Source organism: Coffea eugenioides, chromosome 2 (genome assembly GCF_003713205.1).
Source record: "Coffea eugenioides isolate CCC68of chromosome 2, Ceug_1.0, whole genome shotgun sequence".
NCBI classification, from domain to species: Eukaryota; Viridiplantae; Streptophyta; class Magnoliopsida; order Gentianales; family Rubiaceae; genus Coffea; species Coffea eugenioides.
The window spans coordinates 75,825,517-75,850,342 of record NC_040036.1 but is presented as its reverse complement, the minus strand read 5'-3'; the positions used below and the strand labels follow the sequence as shown (position 1 = coordinate 75,850,342).

The 24,826-nt window shown below is 36.2% G+C and overlaps 1 protein-coding gene across 3 annotated transcripts; it reads left to right on the top strand.

The window, feature by feature from the left end:
• Nucleotides 1-2,964: 2,964 nt before the first annotated feature.
• LOC113763116 (pleiotropic drug resistance protein 3-like) lies at nt 2,965-24,621 on the top strand. Of its 3 annotated transcripts, none has more exons than XM_027306841.1 (24): nt 2,965-3,347; nt 13,431-13,554; nt 14,098-14,183; nt 14,815-14,899; nt 15,375-15,534; nt 15,621-15,697; nt 16,508-16,561; nt 16,663-16,753; nt 16,871-17,172; nt 17,259-17,540; nt 17,894-18,207; nt 18,418-18,578; nt 18,667-18,770; nt 19,421-19,577; nt 19,662-19,790; nt 19,899-19,972; nt 20,864-21,196; nt 21,300-21,590; nt 21,891-21,974; nt 22,073-22,206; nt 22,772-22,999; nt 23,369-23,540; nt 23,925-24,179; nt 24,355-24,621. In XM_027306841.1, exons 1-24 carry the CDS (start codon nt 2,965-2,967, stop codon nt 24,619-24,621), a joined length of 4,347 nt encoding a protein of 1,448 aa, XP_027162642.1. The 3 variants fall into 3 exon arrangements, with proteins under 3 accessions (XP_027162642.1, XP_027162644.1, XP_027162643.1); XM_027306843.1 differs by lacking the exon at nt 13,431-13,554 and adding an exon at nt 3,684-3,807 and having other exon boundaries at nt 19,662-19,784; XM_027306842.1 differs by lacking the exon at nt 2,965-3,347 and adding an exon at nt 12,693-13,075 and having other exon boundaries at nt 19,662-19,784.
• Nucleotides 24,622-24,826: the final 205 nt, after the last annotated feature.

Sequence of the window (24,826 nt, the reverse complement as noted above, 5' to 3'; positions counted from 1 at the left end):
ATATATATAATATTTATATTTTGATATTATGCATAATTATATATCCAAATATATTATTACTAAATACTAAATATATATATAAATTACAAAACATAAAAATACATCTAAAGACTCTTTCATGAGTTTTCTTGAGAGCCAATATTAGTATTGCATAACTAAATCTCTAACTTTTCTTATTTGTTGAGTAAATTTTTGTATTGGCATAATATTGGTTGATTTCTTTTTGGTCTACAAACACAAAAATCATCAAGCATATTTGGATTTAAATCACAAGATTATAAAAAAAGTTTCAATTTTTAAAGATGTATTGGCTTATGATCGCATGTTTTATTACTATTTTTCATGCATTTTGAACGAATTAAATATAAATATTGTTGAAAATTTTTTTGGTTTATATACTTTTTAAGAACTATTATTTGTTCATGTTTAGTTCTAATATTATAGTCTTGTAAATGTTAAATTAGTTTTACAACTTAATAGTTATAGTAATTATATTAAGAAAATTAAAAGGTAATAAGTGAGTTTGGGCTAAGTCCGATTAAGGCTCACAACCCGAATATTATGTGAGCTGATCGACTATGAGTTTTACATTTATGAACCCGAAACTCATAACCCGAAACCCGAAAATGTTTCAAATTAAATGAGATGAGCTTGAGCTCCTCAAAACCCGGCTCATTAGGCCCGATTGTCAGGCCTAATTAATATAGGCTCATAAACCATAGTGATATAGGGAACACTTCTGAGCGAAATTAGGGATATTGGTTAATTATAATTTGCACCTGGCATAAAATATTTACCATTAACACTCTGATCCCTAAACTATCCACTTATAGCAGTATAGTACCTCAAACTTTGATTTCTCGCGAAGTATTTTAGTAACTTGAATTTTCCTTGAATTTTAGTTGGTCATCAAGCAAATTGATAATCATTTCTTTTTAAACCCTTCCTCCTCTCTCCACGCCCTTCTTATCTTCAACTATTAGGTATAGGATTCACTTCATAACAGGAAAAACTCTAATAATCATCCCCTTCCCCTTGCCACTAAACTAATTCCAGTGATTAAATAGACAATTAACTTCTTAACTAAATAAGCCGCAGAAGTTGGCCCTTTTATACTAGCTACTCAACTGCTGAAAATTCATAATTTTTTTTATTTAAGCTTTATATTTATGTCTTAATAGAAAAACACAAACAAATATCAATCCCTTAGAGAAATGTATCTATACCCAACATACCATTCAAAAGTGGTAATTTATTTTGTTCAAAAGGTAAAAGGTTCTTACTGTATTTTTTTTCTTTTGGCTGATGAACAGTTAAATTTGATCCACCTCCTAATCTAGTAATTAGGCCTAAAGAAATTGATAAAAAAAATTCCAGGGAACAAGTCCCAAACGAAAATAGCTTAGCGGAGCAAAATATAATTAACCCTAATATTAATGTAACGGGTGAAAGATGATCAATCCCCTCATAAGCCCCTCATCATTCAGTAGACAACAGACCCTCTTGCATCCAAATTCATTCCTTCTCTGTAAAATGAGAGGGCAAAGACATAAAATGATTCATTGATTGCGATGTTGCTCATGTTCTTTATGATGATTTGTCCTCTATTTTTTTTCTTGTTGATTATCATATTTGTTTGGATACAAAAATTATTTTAAAATATATTCTACTTACCTGATAAACATATTTTTTTCAATCAGTTTTTTATATTTTCAACTACCTTTTTATCTCATATATATCACATTACAAAAAGATGTTAGTATAATAACTATTCAAAATAATATTTTGGATAATGCTCTATCCAAAGTTTGGATGGTCAAATTATTCCAAATATTGAATCACAAATACATTTTTCAATTAACTTTTATTTTTCAACTATTTTTTTTATTTTACATATATCATATCACAAAAAAAATACTATGTTAATTATTTCAAATAATGGCATCCGAACACTCCATATTATCTCCTATCGACCCTCAACAACTGATGCTTATTTTTATCTGTCGTGACGGGGTTCTCTATCAAGGAAAAGTAGGACCAGGAGAGGAGGGTTATTCATGTTGGTCAAAGAAAACGTACTCGCGAGGTTGATATCAAGTCAAGGCATCATCATCTGAAAAATGGGCTTGCTTTGTTTTCAATTTGCGTCATTTCCCATTAATGATCTTTATATGTGTAGCTTGAATTTTTATAACTTATGGAGTCCTAATGAGGTAAACTGTGAAATCCTTCAAATTTTGCATAAGCATAAGGATAGTAAAAAGATTTGACCCCGGTCCCAGAACATAGTGGACGAACTTAATTGGTGAAAACAATAAAATAGAATAGATCGTCCGATATTGGAACATCTACATCAGTGAAGTTTGATTAGATTGTTACACATGTCTTGTCCATAGGCCAATGGACGTAGGAGGTGAGATGCATCGAACTTGATCTGGGCACTACCTAATTGACAAAAAAAAAAGTGGGACTTGACCATGAACCAATAATTATATATAAGAATATTGAAAAAATCTTCAACGGCAATAAATGGTTTGCAATCTTTGATATTATTTGATGATTTAACAATGTTTACTACCAGTCCCAACTCCCAACAGGAGAGATCATTAGTTTATGGCGACCAGTAGTAGTTCGAGTGAATGAAGAAAAGCCCACTTGATTTGATTTGAACATTGAACTGCATTGCCAATGTTGAAAGTCAAAGAAGCCGACATGGATCCTTAGTTCAGGGCTATAGGTTCTACTAATTCTATGTCGGAAAAGCCGCCTTTCTTTTTGAATGTAAATTTTTATTGCTGCATGTGAAACAGCCGCTTCAACTTCATTATCCGATGGGTGATATACTATCCTCATTGCTCATCATATCTTTCGCTGGAAGCTCGGAACGCTTGTGTATCTATGTAGCATTATCCTTTTTCCCTGAAAAATGATAGTTTTATTATGCAATAAGAGAAAAGGTCTAAAATGGCTGAGTTAGTTGGAAGAGATGATGTAGAATCATTAGGAATTGAGTTGTCAGAGTTGGGAAGGAGCTTAAGAGAATCATTTCATACTTCTAATGCGAGTTTCAGAAGCATTTCAGCCTTAAGTAATGGAAAGGATGATGACACTGATGAAGAACTTGCATTGCAGTGGGCTGCTATTGATAAACTGCCTACTTTCAAACGGATGAAATCACCTGTGTTTGACGAGGATAGCGGCAATGAAGCTGATGCTAAAAGAAGACGGGTAATTGATGTCACTAAGCTTGGTGCACTGGAGAGGCATTTGTTCATTGAGAAGCTCATTAGGCATGTTGAGCATGACAACTTTAAACTGTTGCAGAAAATCAGGAAGAGAATTGACAGGTGAGATTTCTTCTTGTTTGTGAACATGTATAAGGTTGAGAATGCGGCCGATTGACTTGCTATAAGTTTAATTACATTGCTGAAATGCCCATGATTAAGAGTCATATATAATGCTCTTAAATTCTAGTTTACACATGCAGTTTTTGGTAGTCATGCATTGAACGATCACTTTCTTGGAGTAAAATATATCAGCATGATGATACTATGAAAATTTGATAAGGCAAACTGACTGGGATTGTGCATTTTTTGTAGTTAACCAGATGCTGTGTTTTCTCCATTTTTAATTGTCTGGTATTTGAAAGTCTGTAAGTCAACTTCTCAATTTGGTTCCTGCAGAGTTGGCGTGCAATTGCCTACAGTGGAAGTAAGGTACAGCAATCTCCATGTAGCAGCAGAATTTGAAGTTGTTTCAGGAAAGCCGCTTCCAACACTTTGGAATTCTTTCAAAAGCATGTTTTCAGTGAGTATCTGCTTTTCGTTGAGACAACAATGGTTCTTTGAATGTGTACTCTGCAATACCTAGCCGCAAAGTTATAGTAGAAAACGTGCTAGCTTACCAGTATATTAGGTTAATTAATAATTATTCTACGCTGCCAATAAGGCATTGAAAGAATAACACAGAGATCAACAGTTCATCTTAATTCTTGTTTCCTTGTTGTCTCTTAACTTTCTGTTGGTGCTTTATCTTGTCCTAGGATCTTGCAAGGGTTGCTGGTTTAAAGTCACAAGTATCGAAGATCTGTATCCTTAGTGATGTTAGTGGTATCATTAAGCCAGGAAGGTACAGGATGAGAATCTAGTGTATTTTTCAAATTGTTAAGTGGGGCAGCATTTACTTATCTTCACTTGTGACTAAGTCCTGTGTGAAATCAAGTTGTGACGTATAATTGTTGAGCATGTCACTCTTGATCAGCACATCACCTGTCTGTTTGTGCCTTTGTTGACCTTGGTCGATCAATCCTTGGTTTTGATGATTAACAAACCAAAATGTAGATTTGGGCTAATGTTTTTATGTGAGCAATTTGTTAGAACAGATTCTTGTGGCACAAAAGAAGAAGCAAAAACAGGGCACTCATGTCGGACGTCCGAAAGGAAGCTATCGGACGTCCGAAAGGATGAAGAACATCAAGCAGAAAACTCTGTCGGACGCTCGTGAGGAAGCATCGGACGTCCGGAAGGATCGGACGCACGCATCGGAAGCACATCGATCGCATCGGACGTCCGAGAAATTTCGCAAAGATTTGATGACTCTCTGACGACGTTCGGACGCAGGGTTCGGACGTCCGACAGGTGGTTCGGACGTCCGACAGGCCAACGGCTAGTTTTGACAGCATTTAATATTTGACCGTTGGAGAGCCTTTTGGAGCCATTTCTCACCTTCTATAAACACCCCAAAGCACAAGAAGACACAAGACTTTTGCCAACACAAAATACAAGCTTACAAGTGAGATTTTTGAGTAGAAAGATTCTTTGTTGGTTGTATAAGGGGTTGGGAAGTTGGGTTGTGAGGTTGCTCAAGTGAAGGTTACTCTATAGGAGGAGTAAAACCTTGGTGAATGTGAACCTATCACTTGAAGTGGTAAAACCTTGGTGAAGGTTGCCTCATTTGTATAAAATAGTTCTTAATTGGGTGAGTGATCTTTCAAGTGTAGGCTGTTGAGGGTTAACTAGAATTGTTGTAAAACTCCTTGGCTCAACCAAAGTGTGTTTGGGGTGAGGAAGGAGTGAGCCTTCACTTATACATCTTGGTTAGCATCGCCATCAATTGAAGAGGCTATTGGTTTGCATTTCTTATCCTTTCTCTTTAATTAAGTTTTCTTTATTGTGCTTAAATTTGATATATCTTTGTGCATCATTGTGAATTTGTTTGTACTCATTGGGTTGCACCGGGCACTTACAATTGGTATCAGAGCTTGGTCTCTTTTGATCAAACTTAACCGCTTAGAGTAAAGATCATGGCAACCATAAAAGTTTCTTTTTTAGAAGGGCAATCTATTGATAGACCACCTATGTTTAATGGTTCTCATTTTAGCATGTGGAAACAAAGAATGATGATTTTCTTACAATCCGTTTATATTGAATTATGGTATGTGGTAGAAGATGGTCCTTATGAAGCCAGAATAATTGACTCTACCACTAATTTGAGTAGATTAAAGACTAGACAAGAATTGAATGAAAAAGACAAGAGATACCTTTCTTTGAATGCCAAGGCCATGTGTATATTGTACAATGCATTAGATGTAAATGAATCTAGTAGGATTAAAGGTTGTAAATCAGCTAAAGATATTTGGGATAAATTGTGTGTATTTCATGAAGGTAACCAAGATATTAAAGAACAAAAGAAATCTTTGCTTGTTTCTCAATATGAATTTTTCAAAATGCATCCTCTTGAAAATGTTGATAAGATGTGTAGTAGATTTTGTGACATTATTCAAGATCTTAAATTGCTTGGAAAAGAATATTCTTTGGGTGAGAAAAATAGAAAGATTTTGAATGCCTTACCAAAAGAATGGGAAAACAAAATAAATGCTATAGAAGAGGCAAAGGATTTAAATTCTATGTCCATTGAATCTCTTGTGAATTCCCTAACCTCTTATGAATTAAAGCTGAAATTCAAAGTGCAAGAGAAAGAAAATGCAAGAATGTATAAGAGAGGCATAGCTTTTAAAGCATCTCAAATGGGGGATAACCCATCCTTCATGGGTAATGAAAACATGGAAGTGGACAATGATATAACTCCTCACATCAAAAGTTTCAAGAAGATCTTCAACAAGAGAAGTTCAAGAGGAGATTGCAAAATTACATGGGATGAATGCAATTCAAAAAGAGAAAAAGAAGAGTTGGCACAAATGGCACTAATGGCCTTTGGAGAAGATGAGGTAAATTCTTATCACTCTTCTTGTGATGAAGATAATGAAGATGATGATGTGAAAATTCTTATGATTAAAATGCATAAAAGTTTGAGAAAATCTTATGCTAAAAATAAAGATTTGAAAACAAAAATAAATGATTTGTTGGAAGAAAACTCCAAACTTTTTCAAGAAAACAAATGTTTGAGAATGAAAAATGATGATTTAAAAAATCAAAAAAGTGTTTTTGATTGCAAAAATAATTTGAAAAGGAAGTTGGAAGAGAAAACAAAGTTTTATGAAAAAATGGTGGAGGAACAAAATTTGTTAAAGAAAAGAATTAATGACTTGAACGAGTTTCTCCAAAATGAAAAACAAAAGTTTTCTCAAACAAAAGAAAACAAATCTTTTCAAGGCACAAATAAGTTTGCTATGATAAGAAGTAAGAAAATTAGTTGCATTAAATCCACCTATGTGCAAAATACTTCTATCATGTGTCACTTTTGTTGCAAATTTGGACATATGCAAAATGATTGCTATGTAAAGAAAAATATGAGAAAAGGCATGAAATTCATGTGGATTGCTAGATCATGTCGTATTAACTCCCAAGGACCCTATAAAGAAAGGGTACCAAATGAAATTTCTCATATTTAGGTACATCATGAAGATTTGATCCAAGAAGTGCTAAATGGTTGTAAGTTCATTTGAAAATTTTGATATTCAATATGGTCTTGATTTGAAAAATAAAGGGGGAGTTTGTTTGTTTTTTTATTAATGCCAAAAGGGGGAGTAGGATTTATTGAAATTTCTTTGTATGTTGGCACTTTCTAAGGGGGAGCTTTAATTGAACTTATTTCATAAAAGAAAACTTCATTTTGTTTGTCATCATCAAAAAGGGGGAGATTGTTGACCTTGGTCGATCAATCCTTGATTTTGATGATTAACAAACCAAAATGTAGATTTGGGCTAATGTTTTTATGTGAGCAATTTGTTAGAACAGATTCTTGTGGCACAAAAGAAGAAGCAAAAACAGGGCACTCATGTGGGACGTCCGAAAGGAAGCTATCGGACGTCCGAAAGGATGAAGAACATCAAGAAGGAAACTCTGTCGGACGCTCGTGAGGAAGCATCGGACGTCCGGAAGGATCGGACGCACGCATCGGACGTACATCGATCGCATCGGACGTCCGAGAAATTTCGCAAAGATTTGATGACTCTCTGACGACGTTCGGACGCAGGGTTCGGACGTCCGACAGGTGGTTCGGACGTCCGACAGGCCAACGGCTAGTTTTGACAGCATTTAATATTTGACCGTTGGAGAGCCTTTTGGAGCCATTTCTCACCTTCTATAAACACCCCAAAGCACAAGAAGACACAAGACTTTTGCCAACACAAAATACAAGCTTACAAGTGAGATTTTTGAGTAGAAAGATTCTTTGTTGGTTGTATAAGGGGTTGGGAAGTTGGGTTGTGAGGTTGCTCAAGTGAAGGTTACTCTATAGGAGGAGTAAAACCTTGGTGAATGTGAACCTATCACTTGAAGTGGTAAAACCTTGGTGAAGGTTGCCTCATTTGTATAAAATAGTTCTTAATTGGGTGAGTGATCTTTCAAGTGTAGGCTGTTGAGGGTTAACTAGAATTGTTGTAAAACTCCTTGGCTCAACCAAAGTGTGTTTGGGGTGAGGAAGGAGTGAGCCTTCACTTGTACATCTTGGTTAGCATCGCCATCAATTGAAGAGGCTATTGGTTTGATATTTGGTTTGCATTTCTTATCCTTTCTCTTTAATTAAGTTTTCTTTATTGTGCTTAAATTTGATATATCTTTGTGCATCATTGTGAATTTGTTTGTACTCATTGGGTTGCACCGGGCACTTACAATTGGTATCAGAGCTTGGTCTCTTTTGATCAAACTTAACCGCTTAGAGTAAAGATCATGGCAACCATAAAAGTTTCTTTTTTAGAAGGGCAATCTATTGATAGACCACCTATGTTTAATGGTTCTCATTTTAGCATGTGGAAACAAAGAATGATGATTTTCTTACAATCCGTTTATATTGAATTATGGTATGTGGTAGAAGATGGTCCTTATGAAGCCAGAATAATTGACTCTACCACTAATTTGAGTAGATTAAAGACTAGACAAGAATTGAATGAAAAAGACAAGAGATACCTTTCTTTGAATGCCAAGGCCATATGTATATTGTACAATGCATTAGATGTAAATGAATCTAGTAGGATTAAAGGTTGTAAATCAGCTAAAGATATTTGGGATAAATTGTGTGTATTTCATGAAGGTAACCAAGATATTAAAGAACAAAAGAAATCTTTGCTTGTTTCTCAATATGAATTTTTCAAAATGCATCCTCTTGAAAATGTTGATAAGATGTGTAGTAGATTTTGTGACAAAACGGTGAAGAAATTTCTCCACTAATTCCCCCAGGGTTGAAATGCTCCTAGGTTCTAAACCCCAGAACCATTTTCGAGCTGTCCCCTGGAGGAATACTGGGAAGGCTCGGCATATGACGGGGTCAGGGATGCAATATAGGCGGAAGGACGAGATAAAAGTATGAATGTGGTCTTCAGGATCACCTCGGCCATCGTAAGATGGTATCGAGGGGAGTTTGAAATTGGGAGGAAGCCTCTCCTCGTTGATATCATCCGTGAAGGGTGGAGCCCTCTGGTAATCCACCCCAGCTCTCTCCATGGGTCGAGGTTCCTCAGGTCGTCGGTCCAAGAGCCCTCTTGAGAATGACCTGGTCAGGGAGGCTACCTTAGAAGTGGCCTTGGAGAATGCTTTCTTCAAAGCACTTCGGCTCAAGCGCTTCCCGTCAGACTCTTCTTCGGACGAACTTTCAGGGGATCCATCCGACTTCCTTTTTGATGACTCGGCCTTTTACTTGTCTTGTCTCTTAAGATACCTCCCTAACTCCTCAAAGATGTTAGGGTTCTCGGTCACAAACTCAGCCATACGGGTTATGGCTTCTTCGTTTGCGGGCTGGATCCTTGGAGACTCCTGCCCTTCAGGAATATCTTCTTGCTGAGCCGCATTACTCTGCTCAGCACCAATAGTGAGAGCTTTCCTGCTCTTAGAACGCGTAGGCTTCATCTTCTGATGTCTTCGCGTTTCCCACAGACGGCGCCAATTGAAGAGGTGAATTCTGACCGGTTGGAGTGAACTGAGAGCTGAAAGCACTGCAGCTGAAGAGGTCACAGCGGGCTTGGTCACCTGCTTAAATTACAAGAGGGGCTGAATCCCCCGGTAGAACTCCGAAGCTTAAGTCAGTTCGGGATTGGGAAAATAGCTTAATAGAGAGAATCAGTGTATGGTTTTTACCAGAAAAATTGGTCATCCCCTTTCTCAGTAGAAGCCTTGAGTATTTATAGAGGATGGACAGGAAAGAGGGACTGCTGGCATGAGTCCCTAGAGATCTGGCAGGGTCAGCGCATCAAGGTGATTTGATGGGCTCTGCGGAAAGGTGCGCCGGAACAGTCATGTGTCAGGCGGCGCATGTCAGAACAGCTTTATCAGAGGTGTCAGAGGTCATGTTCCACAACTCCGGTTGTCAGGTCGTTATACTTCACTTCGGCTTTGTGAGGGAAATCCTTGGCCGAGGCGGTAACTGGGCCGAAGTCAATCCACGATGGTGATAGGCCGAGGCGGTCGAAACCGAGGTACCACAGGACAAGGCCCCAGCGCTATCCGAGCTGGAGATACCCTCCTCAGTTAACAAAGGGAATAGCTAGGTTAGACAGGTTGAATCGCTTCTCTCATTGTAAATTTTTTTTTTTTTGGAAGTTATTAATAAATCAATAGGGTTCGATGCTAAACTCCCAACACCATCAAATAGTTTTTTCAAGGAAAAACAAAAAAAAATATTTCAATTGGTTTTTCCAAATAAAAAAAGCAAAGACATTATATCCGACAATATAAAATTAGTCATCGTCTTGTTTTTTATTTTTGTTTTTCCTAAAATTGTACATGTTTTTATTAAGTAAAATAATTTAGTTTAAATATTTGTGTATATATCTTTTGCGGGCAGAAAGTTTTTTGAGGTTATATGTTCTTCGATTTGTCCATAAGTTGTATTCAGCAATATGTTATCTACAATTTCACATCTTGATGACCTATACAGTGAATCTATACATATTTTGAGATCTTAATCCACAAAATCACCTATTTAAGACATTGAAGTTATACATAAATTAATACTATTACGAAACAACTAAATATGTGGATGTCCATTTGTATTCTCGAGAAGATTGATTCATGAATGCTCCACAAGATTCATTGGTACATTGAATGAATTATTTCAGTTCATTTGTGGAGCTATTCAATTGATGTACTTGAAGTACTAAATTCATGTACCTTTCATCTTGTATTACCAATATATAGAGGTATTGTAACCTCTCTTTATAACAAGAACAGGAATAAGAACAATCTTGATCAATTGAAATAATAGAAAATAGTTCTCTATTTTCAATCTCTCTTTTAGCAGTTTTTTTTATTAGTTTTATAGTAAATTCCAAAAACTTTGAATTTCTAGATAATTTTAATTAACATAGCTCAATTATAAATACGAGTCCGTGAGTTGACCATCCGGCATCGATTATGATCAGTCTTTATTTATTTATTTTTTTCGGTCTTTTTTGGTTTAGTAGACCTAATCTAGATGTGGGATTAATGGAGTTAATTAATCTTGCTTGAGGAATCCAACATGTGATGCACTTGTTATCTAGTCCGCGTCGTATAATTTATTTAAGGACTTCACTGTTCCATGTCAAAGGACAGGAAATCATAGAAGAAACCACCCATCGGAATTTAAGGATAGCAACATGGTAGTACAAGTAATCCTTCATATTTTCACTCTTCTTTTTGTGGGTTTCTCGCATTTTGGTTTTTTACAGTACATTCTTGATCAAATTTACGCATATTTTTTCTTTCAATCATCAACATCTATAATATTTTATTCGGGGAGGTTAGGGGAACCAAGTTGGGTTGTATAAGAGATTAGAGGGAAGGAAAACTCATCTAAATTAAGATGGATGCTCTGATACATCCTTCGAATTTTTTAAAGTAAAAGTGCAAGATTTTGAACCCGGACGACCTATGTACAGTTCAAGGAAGAGGGATTTTAAATCTTTTTTAGTGGCCAGCGTACCTAAGACAAATTGGTTGGAAATGCTAGTCATGCGATGTGCTGGTGAAATTTTGGAGCAAAAATAGATCGATAATGAAGACTAAAATACAATAATTGTTTAAAGGACTAATGTTATTGAGGACCGAAAAAAGCATGTAGTGAAAAGTTGAAATACGAATACTACTACCTCATTTTGGGAATTCAACTTTTTATGGAGACAATAATCATGTTGTTCTTTGGATCTGTCATATCTGTGCATGTCTGATGTAACTTTGCTATTGGTGCATGTCTGATGTAACTATACCAGTCGTATTATCTAAACTTACACTAGTCGACAGCCCAACTCAACAGAGGAGGGCGGCTAGAGGAAATAACATACTACTATACACCTTCTGAATCTAAATGCAGGTGCAAGGTTTTCGATTCATTGTTGGTTACTTATATAACAATATTCACTGTATCTTTCTAGGTTTCTGAGCTTTTTTCTTAATATTTGGATTACACCAAGAATCCAGGAGAACAGAAGAGAACTGATGAAAGACTGGCACACGGGACTTGCCCATGAAACCTGTTACCATTACCAAACTGGGAACTCCATTACCTTTTTTTTTTCCCTCACTTTTCAATTTAATGTTCACATATTGCATTTATCTATAACCTGCTGGACTTAATCAATGCCTAAGCTAGTTGATGTTGGTCCATGTAGCTGTCGGTATGCTTGTATCTGAGGGCGCCTGACGAAAAAAAGCCAAAAATCATCATTAATTTTTGCAAATCCCTTCAAGGATGTGACCCTGGAATCAATAAAAGAAAAGGTGTTACGTACAAAGGGTTGTATGGTTATTCTGATTAACTCAAAGATATATCTATATGATGACTCAGTACTGATTAATGGAATAGAATAATGATTTCTCTGCTTCAATTAACTCAATAAAAAAAGAACCATCTGTTGACAATTGGATTTGAAGTTGGCAATGCTGGAGGCGTTGTTGAAGTGTCACATTTTTTAAGATGAAAGTCAACTAATTCTCTCATGGGGACTTGAGTTCAGATAGAGCTGTCTGATTCCTAATTTTCTTCTAGGAGTATTACTATTTCTTGGTGAAGAAGCCTTAGTTCATAAACTTCTTAACCAAGGAAAGATTTTCATTGATTCCTTTTGGATTTTTAAAGTGTTCTTTGTGGCACATCGTTTAGTTGTGGTATGTTGAAATTGACCTTCAAGATGATCCTCACGGTGTGACATATTGGCATACCTCATCAAGCTTTTTAGTCCAAATATGGCCTTTATAAATCCATGTGACTTTCTCTGTTTGTCTGCTGATAAATGTGTTTAAAGTGCCACAAGAGTGTCTGAAATGGCTGAGTTAATTGGAAGAGATGATATAGAATCACTGAGAAGCGAGCTCTCAGAGTTAGGAAGAAGCTTAAGAGCATCATTTCAGTGCCAAAAGTCAAGTTTCAGCAGCAATTCAGCCTTAAGTAATGGAAGGGATGATAATCTTGATGAAGAAACTGCGCTGCAGTGGGCTGCTATTGAGAGACTGCCTACTTTTGAACGGATAAGATCAGCTTTGGTTGATGAAAATGGTGAAAATATGGCTGGTGATAAAAGAAAACGGGTGATTGATGTAACTAAGCTTGGTGTTCTGGAAAGGCAGATGTTCATTGAGAAGCTAATTAGACATGTTGAGCATGATAACCTTCGTTTATTGCAGAAAATTAGAAAGAGGATCGACAAGTAAGGTTACGCTCCTTTTAATAAATGTGATCTTCATTTGAAAGTAATTTACATGACTGAAAACAGGAAGTATTTTAAGAGCACCTAAATTCCACTTCTCTATCACAAATGTAGATAAAAATTTCTGCTGTTAATTTCATACCTTCATTAGTTTTCAATTATCAAGGATGAAGAGATGCAGTGTAAATTCAAAATTGCTTAAAGTTTGTTGGCCTGAGTCAACATGCGTTTGAGGAAATCTGATGCTGCAGATTCTCCTTTCAAGCCCTGAGGGTTGATTAAGAGCTGTATTTCCTGTTCATCTTTTCTGGCGTTAAAATTAACTCCAGTTATCTTTGCAACATTGTTCTTGCAGTACCGGCATAGAGTTGCCCACTGTGGAAGTAAGGTACAAGGATCTCTCTATAGAAGCAAAATGTCAAGTTGTGTATGGAAAGCCTCTTCCAACCCTTTGGAATTCTTTCAAAACCATGCTTCTGGTAAGTGCTGCATTCTCTTGAAGTAGAATTGGTGGTGTCCGTTTCTGCTCTGAGATATAATTAAAAGCTTTGTGCAAAGTGTGCTGAGCTGCCAGTAAAATGGGTAAACAATAAGGTTCCCATGAACATTCCGGTGTGAATTGACCAATCTTTTGGTGTTACAATGTCGCTTCTATGCATTATTGGTCTTTTCATTACTTATTCTTACAGAACATGATTTATATTGATATACGGATTCGCACTTCCTTTTGCTTATTCCTTTTGCTTCTGTTATGTGGATATGATTCTGCATTTACTCGTATCTCTGCACTTATTAGGACTATTGAACAGTAGTATTTCTTCAAGTTAATCTAAACAGTCGATTCATAGCTGCTTTTAAAAGCATTAAAATTCAGTTTGTTAATAAGATTATAATTGTTTTTTCATGCTTTAATTCCACTTCCCAGATTATAATGATTAGAAATCACAGAGAAAACAATAAACATTTTTTTTTTCTTATTGTCTCTGTATTCTGTTTGTGAAAAATGCATTATTTTTTTGAAGGACCTTGCAAGGATTCCTGGTTTAAAGCCACAAGAATCAAAGATCAGCATCGTTAGTGATGTTAGTGGTGTCATCAAGCCTGGAAGGTACACAATAGAAATTCCATTTTAATTAAGTGTGCACCATGTTGCTAAGTTCCAATTTACATAGTTCTTTATCTTTACTGGATATGAGTCCAGTTCCAATTTTACTTCTGCAACTTCTTTTTAACTTGAAAATGAACCTGAAAACCTAGTGCATGATCTTCTACCCATACGTGATTGTTTGGGTACCTCTAAATCCTCTTTGTGGAGCTGGTCTTGTATGACTTTGATAGTTCCCTCAGTGGATATGGTTTATTTGCATTGACCAATAGTTCAGGCAGGGGCTTCCTTTGTATGCTGGTCTCCCATTTATTCCCTTTAATTGCAAGAGTGAGATCTCAATTCATAACAAAGGTCAAATCTGTTATAGTTGAGCTTTTGGTTCAGTATTGACTAATAGACAAGAATTTCTGCCTGGTTAACTGATCATAGTTGTTCCCTACTTTTGAATCCTCTGGTATTCTCCTTTCTCATTCATCAAAGCTGTTTCATTCATGGAATGGTTTCTCAGTGCTAACTCCTCAATCATGCTTCAAGAAAGGAGACGGGGAGAGATTGGTCTCTTTAAGAGCATCTCATTGCTCGTCAAATTAATTGTTCTGATATTTTGTAATTTGTAATCTTCTTATTGCAGATTGACTCTTCTGTTAGGCCCTCCAGGATGTGGGAGGACATCACTTCTTAAAGCACTTTCTGGAAATCTTGATAAATCTCTCAAGGTCTTTCTCTTTCTCCATGCTTCATTGAGACGACTAGAGCTCTGGAAGAGATGACACTATCTTCTGATCTCTAATCCTTAGTGGTATTATAGAGCAAGTGTACAGAATGGATTGAACTTCAATAATTGCATCACCTGGGCTTGATATATGTGCACTTCCATGCACTGAATTTGGTCTACAGTTTTAAAGTTGAGAACTCAGCTGGCTCTTGTTACAACCTCTAGTAGTTGAAAGATCTTTAGAACTTAAAAGACACTGAAACACTGCCTTTTGCATTCTTTGGCAATTTAAGAGTTGATTGCACATTGAGACCATGAATTATGCTTGAATAGTCAATATCAGCACATTTAGCCATGTTTCAGTATATTAGTGAGGACAATGTGAATTCTCCTGTGGACCTTATATTGTCTAATGTCTTTATGAAGTTACACTTGGCATTTGCCTTTATGTTAGTTTGTGTTTTTCATTGTGACAGGTTAGTGGGGAGATAACATACAATGGATACAAATTGACAGAACTTGTGCCTCAGAAAACCTCGGCTTACATAAGCCAATATGACATGCATATCCCTGAAATGACTGTTCGGGAAACACTGGACTTTTCATCTCGTTGCCAGGGCGTTGGAAGCAGAGCAGGTATATTTCAGCACTTAGAAAATTATTTCTCTATCTTAAGTGTTACAGTGATGCAATGGAGCTGATAAGGTTCCCCACTTTGAAAGCAATAATGACTGAGCTGAGCAAAAGGGAAAAAGAAGCAGGAATTCTTCCGGATCCTGACATAGATACATACATGAAGGTAAATTTAGTGTAACTTACTTTTTTCAGACTGAAGTGGAATGTCTTTAAATCAAGAGCTCAAAATTCAGATGCAAGAAAGAATAAATGCGAGCCTAATTGGACTTGGATTGCCTCAAAAACAACTCATCAGCCTGCATAAATCCCATATTGACGTAATGTGCCATGACTGACTCCACAATCTGTCAGTTCTGGCTAGAGTGGAATGTCTTTAAATCAAGACCTCAAAACATCTCTTATTCGCAAGCTTTAGTTTTATTTTCAGAAGACAACCTTTCCGCTAAAAGTAATTCGAACAGTAACTGGCAAAACTTGGTTTAACCACTAAGGGAAGTATGATTTTGGTCTTTTTTAGGAAACTTGGGTGGCAAAAATACTAGAGCTGACATGAGCCATTAAGAGTATGCACATTCACTTGACGTGGTTTACCTCTGCGGAATTCTGCAAGTCAATTTTTCACTATTTTGCTAATGCAATAACATAGTGGTTCTTACTTCCTCATTCAATTCTCTACTATAGCAAAGCGTGGGCCTGAATCTTTTTCAACTCATATGGATGGCAGTAACAAACTATCATTCTCGTACGAATGTCCATCCAAAAATTTCCTAGTCTGAGAGTATGAAAAAGAAATAGAGTAAACAAAATAACTGTCACTAAAACATTTTCTTAATTTCCTGCTACAATTATTTCTCATATTGCAGTTTTTAGCTTAATGCCATATTTATGGCCTTCAAGAACATTATTTTATCATTCTTGTACAGCTGATGGGCTTAAGTCTCATGTTTCTTTATCTCAACCTGATCTTACACAGGCAATTTCCGTTGAAGGACAAATAACAACTCTCCAGACGGACTACATACTGAAAGTACACTATCCTTCAACTGTTTTAGTCTTCAAATGCTTTACTCTAAGTCTTGAATTAAAAATGAATGACTAATGATGATGAGGGCATGGATCTCTTTTCAGATACTTGGTCTTGATATTTGTGCTGATACACTCGTTGGAGATGCCATGAGAAGAGGTATTTCTGGTGGCCAAAAGAAAAGACTGACAACAGGTAACTTTATGGCCACTCTTAATCTACAGAACACTCACCTCATATGAAAACTGTGATGATTAATAGAAGAAAAAATTTTAGTATCAAGAGAACATTTTGTGACCACTTACTGTACAGGGGAGATGGTTGTTGGCCCTACAAGAGCTTTATTTATGGATGAAATATCAAATGGTTTGGATAGCTCAACCACATATCAAATAGTTGCTTACTTTCAGCAGCTTGCACATATCACAGATGCTACTATACTTGTATCACTTCTTCAGCCAGCACCAGAAACATTTGATCTATTTGATGACATCATCTTGATGTCTGAGGGGAAGATTGTCTATCATGGGCCTCGAACAAGTGTTCTGGAATTTTTTGAGTGTTGTGGATTTAGGTGTCCTGAAAGAAAAGGAGTAGCAGATTTTCTCCAGGAGGTGAGTTAATCATGTCTCCTCTTAATTTTCTTTACATCCCATTGACCAATTAGCTAATATTAATTAAGTTCTTGGTTCCATTGTAGGTTATATCAAGAAAAGATCAAGCTCAGTACTGGTACAGAGACAGTGCAACGTACATTTACAACTCTGTTGATTTGTTATCAAGGAAATTTAAAGAATCTGTTTATGGAAAGAAGCTCAGTGAAGAGGTTTCTGGGGTATTTTCCAAGTCCAAGAGCCAGAATGATGCTATAAGCTTTACTAAGTTTTCCATTCCTAAATGGACACTTTTCAGAGCATGCATGTCGAGAGAGTATCTTCTTATGAAAAGAAATTCTTTTATTTACATTTTCAAATCTGTGCAGGTAAGCACATTGTTATCTTTGTGCACATAATCAAATCACAACCCAGTACCATAGTATTCAAAACAAAACAAGTGGTTTATATCCCCGCCAAATGGTTCTAATTAGTTTTGCATAAACAGTAATAATAAGAAGATACTTTCAATCAATATGATTCTTCCAATGGGTATTTCAAACATTCTCTGGTTCGTGAAGTATAATGAATTACATTTTGTGTGCTAAATTGTCAATTTCCTCATAATCACTTAATAGCTAACTGGGAAGAGATCGTTGTCTCCCTAGCTGCATCAGTGTACATTACCTTTTCCATTGCTATATCTCCTTATATGTATAATATCATTTACCACATGTTTCAGCTGGTTATAATTGCATCTGTTGCCATGACGGTATTTCTACGGACAAGAATGGGCGTTGATGTTCTCCATGCAAATTATTACTTGGGAGCTTTGTTTTATGCTCTTGTCATCCTTCTTGTTGATGGATTTCCAGAGTTATCACTGACTGTTGCAAGACTCTCAATTTTTTACAAACAAAGAGAGCTGTATTTCTACCCTGCATGGGCATATGCAATCCCATCTGCAATTCTTAAGGTTCCTTTCTCATTGTTGGAAGCTGTGGTCTGGACATCCTTGACTTATTATGTCATTGGATATACTCCTGAGGTTGGCAGGTAAATTGCGGTTACAAGAGTGCTTTCTGTAATCTGTGGGGTGATCCAGCAAATAGATTTCCAATTACTGAAGAATCATTATTGTTTATCTGACAGACCAACAATCTTTCATTGCAACTTTGTGCTAATATCTAGATTTCTCTACCAAGTTTGTCACTCAAATCATGAAAATGTGGAATCAAGTTCTGACTACTTACCATTACTTTTCAGGTTCTTCCGCCAACTAATCTTATTGTTTTCCATGCACTTGTCGTCAATATCCATGTTCCGTTTCATTGCATCTGTCTGTCGAAATGTGATCACTTCCACAGCAGTTGGTAGCTTATCAATGTTATTCTCCCTGGCATTTGGTGGCTTCATTATCGCAAGAAGTAAGCGCTTAATCCTTTTCAGTTCATTTTTAATTGCAATACTTACTTTAGCAAGTAAAAGGTTGTTAACTTGTGGAGTTAAATGCAGCCTCAATGCCAGCTTGGTTAAGATGGGGCTTTTGGGTTTGTCCATTGACATATGGTGAGATTGGCCTTGCTTTAAATGAATTTCTTGCCCCAAGATGGCAAAAAGTAAGCTCTTTATCTCCCAGGTTCATTGCAATTTTACACCTTCTCCACAGAAATATCAGTACTTACTTTGGCAATTTCGTTAAATATATGTTCAACCGAATAGAGATTAAAATACATTACAGCCATCATTTTTTGTTTTTTTGGTGTTACATTTACAAGTTGTCCATTTAGGAAGATTAAAGGTATTATTGTTTGGGCTAGCATGTTGGGTACTCAAGGCACAGCTGTTGAACATTATCTTTGGCACCTGCATTTTCAAATTAAAGGCTTTCTTTTGATTGTCAGTGCAAAATCTTCTGACATGTAATGACAAATAATGATTTAAGTAGCATTTTTAGCTTGGTAAACTAAATTTTCTAATGGCTTAAAATACTTGCGACTCAATTAATGGTACACTTCTGTTTTTTGTGACATCTCTCACTTCTATCAGTTTCCTGCTTCAGTTTTCACCTATAATACATGTCAAGTTTGATGGTCTTCTATGAACATATCTTGATCATCTTTATTTTTTTCTTCCTGCCTGCTATCCTTACTGCAGTATGCGGATAACTGCGATCGCCTACAATTATTTGGTCATCCGCCAAATGGAACACAGTCTAATCTGCAATTCATTCTCTGATATAACTGCTTTTCGTTCTTGTTGTTGATAGGTTCTGCCATCATCAAACATGACAATGGGACAAAAAACACTAGAAAGTCGGGGGTTAAGCTTTGATGGGAAGTTTTTTTGGATTTCAGTTGGTGCTTTGCTGGGATTTGCATTGCTCTTCAATATCGGTTTCATTTTGGCCTTAAGTTTCTTAAATAGTAAGTTCATCTTTTCTGATGACATCAAGATGTAGAAGGGATCAACATCATCCACATGTTATTCACTGATCAAGGTGCACGCAGGTCCTGTTACTCGTGCTATCATTTCAAACGACAAGCTCTCTCAAATGAAAGAAAGCAGTGAGCCCATTCGCACAGCCACTATGAAAAATTCAGAAAGCAATCCTAACACCACAACAGAATCTGGCAAAGGTTGGGCATTTTCCATTTCTTACATTAACTCTATCTTATATATGATTAATATTGTTATCTTTTTGGTTTTATAGTGCACTAATTTAGTTCTTTTTACTCATTTTGCAGGAAAAATGGTTTTGCCTTTTGAACCCCTTTCTGTGGTATTTCAAAATCTACAATACTACATTGATACCCCAGGGGTAAATATGCTGCAACTCATCCAATTTTTCGGGCAAATGAGAATGATACAAGTGCATTACAAGTGTTAATAAGATGAATATAATTTGGCAGTATTGACACCAGAAAGCAGAGAATTTTAATCATCTCAGTTTTATTTCACTCTCAAATTTTAATTAATAAGGTACACTAATTTAAAGAACGAAGGAAACTTGGTAAATAGCAAAGAGAACGAGAAAGAATATGTCCTTATTTGCTTCTTCCCTGGTGCATTGAAGCTAAATGTGAATCTAATCATGCACTATCAACTGCAAGAAATTTAAAAAACATATCAATGATCTTAAATTCTTGACAATCAAATTGGTCTTCTTGAGTGTTTGTTATGCTGCTTATATGCAAAGTACTTACATTTAAAGGTCAAAACTACTTCCTTGTTCAATGTTCCGGTCAATCTATTTCATATTACTTCATAATTATGCAGTTGTTATTATTTCTAAATCATTGCAAGCAATGCAGGAGACAGATTGGATCGTAGCATAGTCATTTGCCTGAAGTAGGATGAATTTCTCTTAGTCATGCATGTTTACTGAACAATAAGAAGCACGATAACATGTTGAGCAACCTCATCTTCTAGTTGGCCCTCAAGTTAAAACTAGCCATGTTAGGAATTCGTTTCCTTTGAGGTTTACCTTTATAAAATTTTCATATGATTAATCTTGGCATCAAAAAAATGTTACAATGAGCACAATCTAGAAATTATTTACGGAAAGGATGTACGTACAACTTCGGTCGGAAATAACACTTGGAAGACTTGTTCAGATTTTACCATGACGCTCTTTTGGTTTGTTCAGTCTTTTATATACACTACAATATGTTTATATTTAGAGAACTAGATAATCTGGAGTTGTTTTCAGGGAATGAAGGAGCATGGTTACACAAAGGAAAAGCTTCAACTACTTTGTGATATTACTGGTGCATTTAGACCTGGTATTCTTACTGCACTTATGGGCGTTAGTGGAGCAGGGAAAACCACTCTTCTTGATGTTCTTGCTGGTAGAAAAACTAGTGGCTACGTGGAAGGAGAAATAAGGATTGGAGGATTTCCCAAAGTTCAGAGGACATTTGCACGAATCTCGGGTTACTGTGAGCAAACAGACATACACTCACCGCAAATAACTGTTGAGGAATCAGTCATTTTTTCTGCTTGGCTACGCCTGCATTCCCAGATTGATTCGAAAACTAAATCTGTATGACACTTCAACAAAATGATAGTAATAAACAAATAAATAAAGTTCGCTTTTTCTGTTATCTGCATACCGTTCCACTGACATTGTTGTGGCATCATAACAGGACTTTGTTAAAGAAGTCTTAGAAACCATTGAGCTTGATGGTATCAAAGATTCTCTAGTCGGCATTCCAGGAGTTAGTGGTTTATCAACTGAGCAACGCAAGCGACTTACAATTGCAGTGGAGCTAGTAGCAAACCCTTCCATTATTTTCATGGATGAACCGACAACAGGATTGGATGCAAGAGCAGCTGCAATTGTCATGCGGGCTATAAAAAATGTGGCTGATACTGGAAGAACAATTGTTTGCACCATCCACCAACCAAGTATAGACATATTTGAATCATTTGATGAGGTAAATGAAAACCTACGACACAGTAACTGAAATTTCATAGGATTTTATTTGAATATACTATCCAAGGAATATACTTGATGCAAAGCAAGGGACCAACTTTCTGTCTCTCCAGAGTTCTCTACTGAAGAACTCTTACTTGGTAAAGTTGGATGAGAGATTATAACCCTCATGAGTAGTTAAGAAATTATTCCTTCTAATTAGCTAAGGTTCAAATGAAGAAACACCAAGCCCTGGTATTCTGTTTGGGATTTTGAATGGCCGTCTCGCTTTTAGTTAGAATAATTCTTAAACATGTTGCAGCTACTTCTGTTGAAATCTGGAGGGAGCATCATATATGCAGGACCATTGGGTCCACAATCCAGTAAAGTTATTGATTATTTTGAGGTAATTTGTCACACAATTTTACTAAATTTTCAGTTTTATCCTTACGTAGTTAGCCATAAGAGGATTGACTTTTGACTGTTTGTTGAAATTTGTAACAGGGAATCTCAGGTGTGCCAAAGATAAAAGACAACTATAATCCAGCAACATGGATGTTAGAGGTCACTTCTACGTCTTCTGAAGCTGAACTTGATATAGACTTTGCTCAGATTTACCGGAATTCTACTTTGTACCAGTGAGTCTAACTGCCAAGAATAAGTCTTATAGGATTTGCTGCCATTTTAGGTTACTAAGATAATTTGTAAATGAAATGAATCATCTGCATATCAAATATTCTAGATAGCCATGAGAAGAGCTTCAACGTCAGAATCGGATGATTATGCAGTATGTATTAGACAATCATGGAGATGATGCATGTAGAAAATGCTTGCTAATGATGTCATGGAAGTGTTGGTATCGGAAGCTTCTAGTGTACATGAATGCCTAAATCTGCAACCGTTTTCTAGCATGTGTTTCTTGCTGTCAAATTATGCACTTGCGATCATATATTTGCCAGAATTTTACTATAGAAAGCAACTTGTTCTGCTTTTACAGTCCGCAAGACTTAATATGAAATAGTTCCTTATGAACTAGATTCTTGCCACAATTTTTAAGGGTGTTTGGTTTCAGTTTTTGGGAAGAAATAGAGATAGCATTCAGAAAAACATCATGGATTCCCCTATCTTGATTTTTACGTCATAGATGGCTTGAACACAACAAAAGCTTGTCTCGAACTCATTTTTCCATTACTTTCTTTACAGGGATAACAGACAACTAGTGAACAGACTCAGCATTCCACCTTCTGATTCAAAAGTTCTGCATTTCCCGACCCGTTTTCCACTAAATGGATGGGGACAGTTCAAAGCTTGCCTCTGGAAACAATATTGGTCCTACTGGAGAAGTCCTTCATACAACTTGAACCGCTTTCTTCACATGGTCTTTACATCTCTGGTATTTGGTGCACTGTTCTGGCGTCAAGGCAAGAAACTGTAAGTTGTATAAAAAAAAATATTTTGACAGGTTGTGATATATTTGAAGGAAAGTTTTCAGCTCTTGGATTTCTATTAATTGATAAATGGTAAAAAATCGATTCATCTAACTACGCCCTTGATTTGGTATTGTAACTTTTTTCGTCTCCCAACTATTGGTTTAATACACTGAGATAACTGTAGTACATAGTTTACTATGTACACGTATAACTTATGTCCAATAATCTATGCATGGATATTTCTGTCAAAATTAGTTCCAATCTAACCCAAATGAACAATTGGATTCTGGTCTGATCATAGAACTTAATCATATAATTTGGTTACCTGACTTAACCGGATTCTGATTTATCATTTCTTTTCCTTTTGCAGGGAAAATCAGCAAAGCTTATTTAACATTCTTGGTGCAATATTCAGCGCTGTATTGTTCTGTGGCATAAATAATTCATCTTCGGTTTTACCATATGTCAGCACAGAGCGCAGTGTCCTTTATCGAGAAAGATTTGCAGGAATGTATGCTTCATGGGCTTATGCACTCGCACAGGTAAATTAAATTTGGGAAACAAAAAAACAAAAATGAACCTGTTGTTTCAAGTTTACTGAAAGTTTTGCACAAACTTGCTCTCGCATGGTTATGTTTGTGCTTCAGTGAAAGTTATGTCAATTGTCAAGTCCCTCCAATATGCGGGTTTTAGGCTAATCATATATGTGGTTTTGAAGTTCAAACCGTGTTATATGCATGTTTTCTATGCTGAACATAAAGAGTAAGGAAAAGAATTCAGACATAAAGTTTATGTGCTACATATTATTGGTGCAAAGGCTACTTCATAAGCACTCACTTCCAAGTTCTTGAATTTTTCACTTTAAAGAGCAACTTTCTTCTTTAACAAGTACTTATTCGTTCAAGTTCGTATGTCAAATTTTGTAGGTAACGGTAGAGATTCCTTATATCCTTGCCCAATCCCTTGCCTATACAATCATCACATATCCCATGATTGGGTACTATTGGTCTGCTTATAAGGTTTCCTGGTACTTCTATACAATGTTTTGTACGTTGTTGTACTTCAATTATCTGGGCATGCTCCTGATTGCAATCACTCCAAGCTTTCCGGTGGCTGCCATTTTGCAGTCGACCTTTTATACAATGTTCAACCTCTTTGCTGGATTTTTAGTTCCTCGACCGGTAAGTACCATTTTCATCTCTAAGAACTTCCAGGAAAACCCAATTCATGATTAGTACGTTAATCCTCCAGCGTAGGCATCTGTGATATAACAAACTAGAACAAGGTGTGGAATTCTCCATAGTTGTTCTTCTTCTTTATTGCTAGCCTTGAGGTTTCTATTTCTTTAACTTGCAGCAAATTCCGAAGTGGTGGATTTGGTTTTATTATATAATCCCTACATCGTGGACGCTTAATGGTGTGCTCACTTCACAGTACGGAGACATCGAGAAGGAGATTGAGGTGTTTGAAGAAACTAAAACTGTAGCAAAATTTCTGACTGATTACTTTGGATTTCACCATAATCGCCTACCTATTGTGGCCGTGGTTTTGGCCTTGTACCCGATTATTTTTGCAACTTTATTTGCATATTGCATAGGGAAGTTAAACTTTCAGAAGAGGTGAAATACACAACAATTTTGGGCTCAGCAGATCATATATTTGTAAGCTTAAAATGTAGCAATAACCAGAATAATAGAAAACTTCTTGTGTTATTCAAGGAGTTTAAATCTTGCTGTTTTTGCATAACACACTGTCCCTTTAAATTTTTCGTATAGCACTAGTATTTTTATTTCTTCTTCTCCATTTCTTTTCCTGTTTTGGGGGAAAA

Excerpts from the sequence above, each read along its gene's own strand:
- LOC113763116 (XM_027306841.1), top strand. The coding sequence starts at position 2,965 with ATGGCTGAGTTAGTTGGAAGAGATGATGTAGAATCATTAGGAATTGAG. Across the intron at positions 15,535-15,620 it reads GGGCGTTGGAAGCAGAGCAG|CAATAATGACTGAGCTGAGC; the intron begins GTATATTTCAGC and ends CCACTTTGAAAG. Across the intron at positions 16,562-16,662 it reads AGACGGACTACATACTGAAA|ATACTTGGTCTTGATATTTG; the intron begins GTACACTATCCT and ends ATCTCTTTTCAG.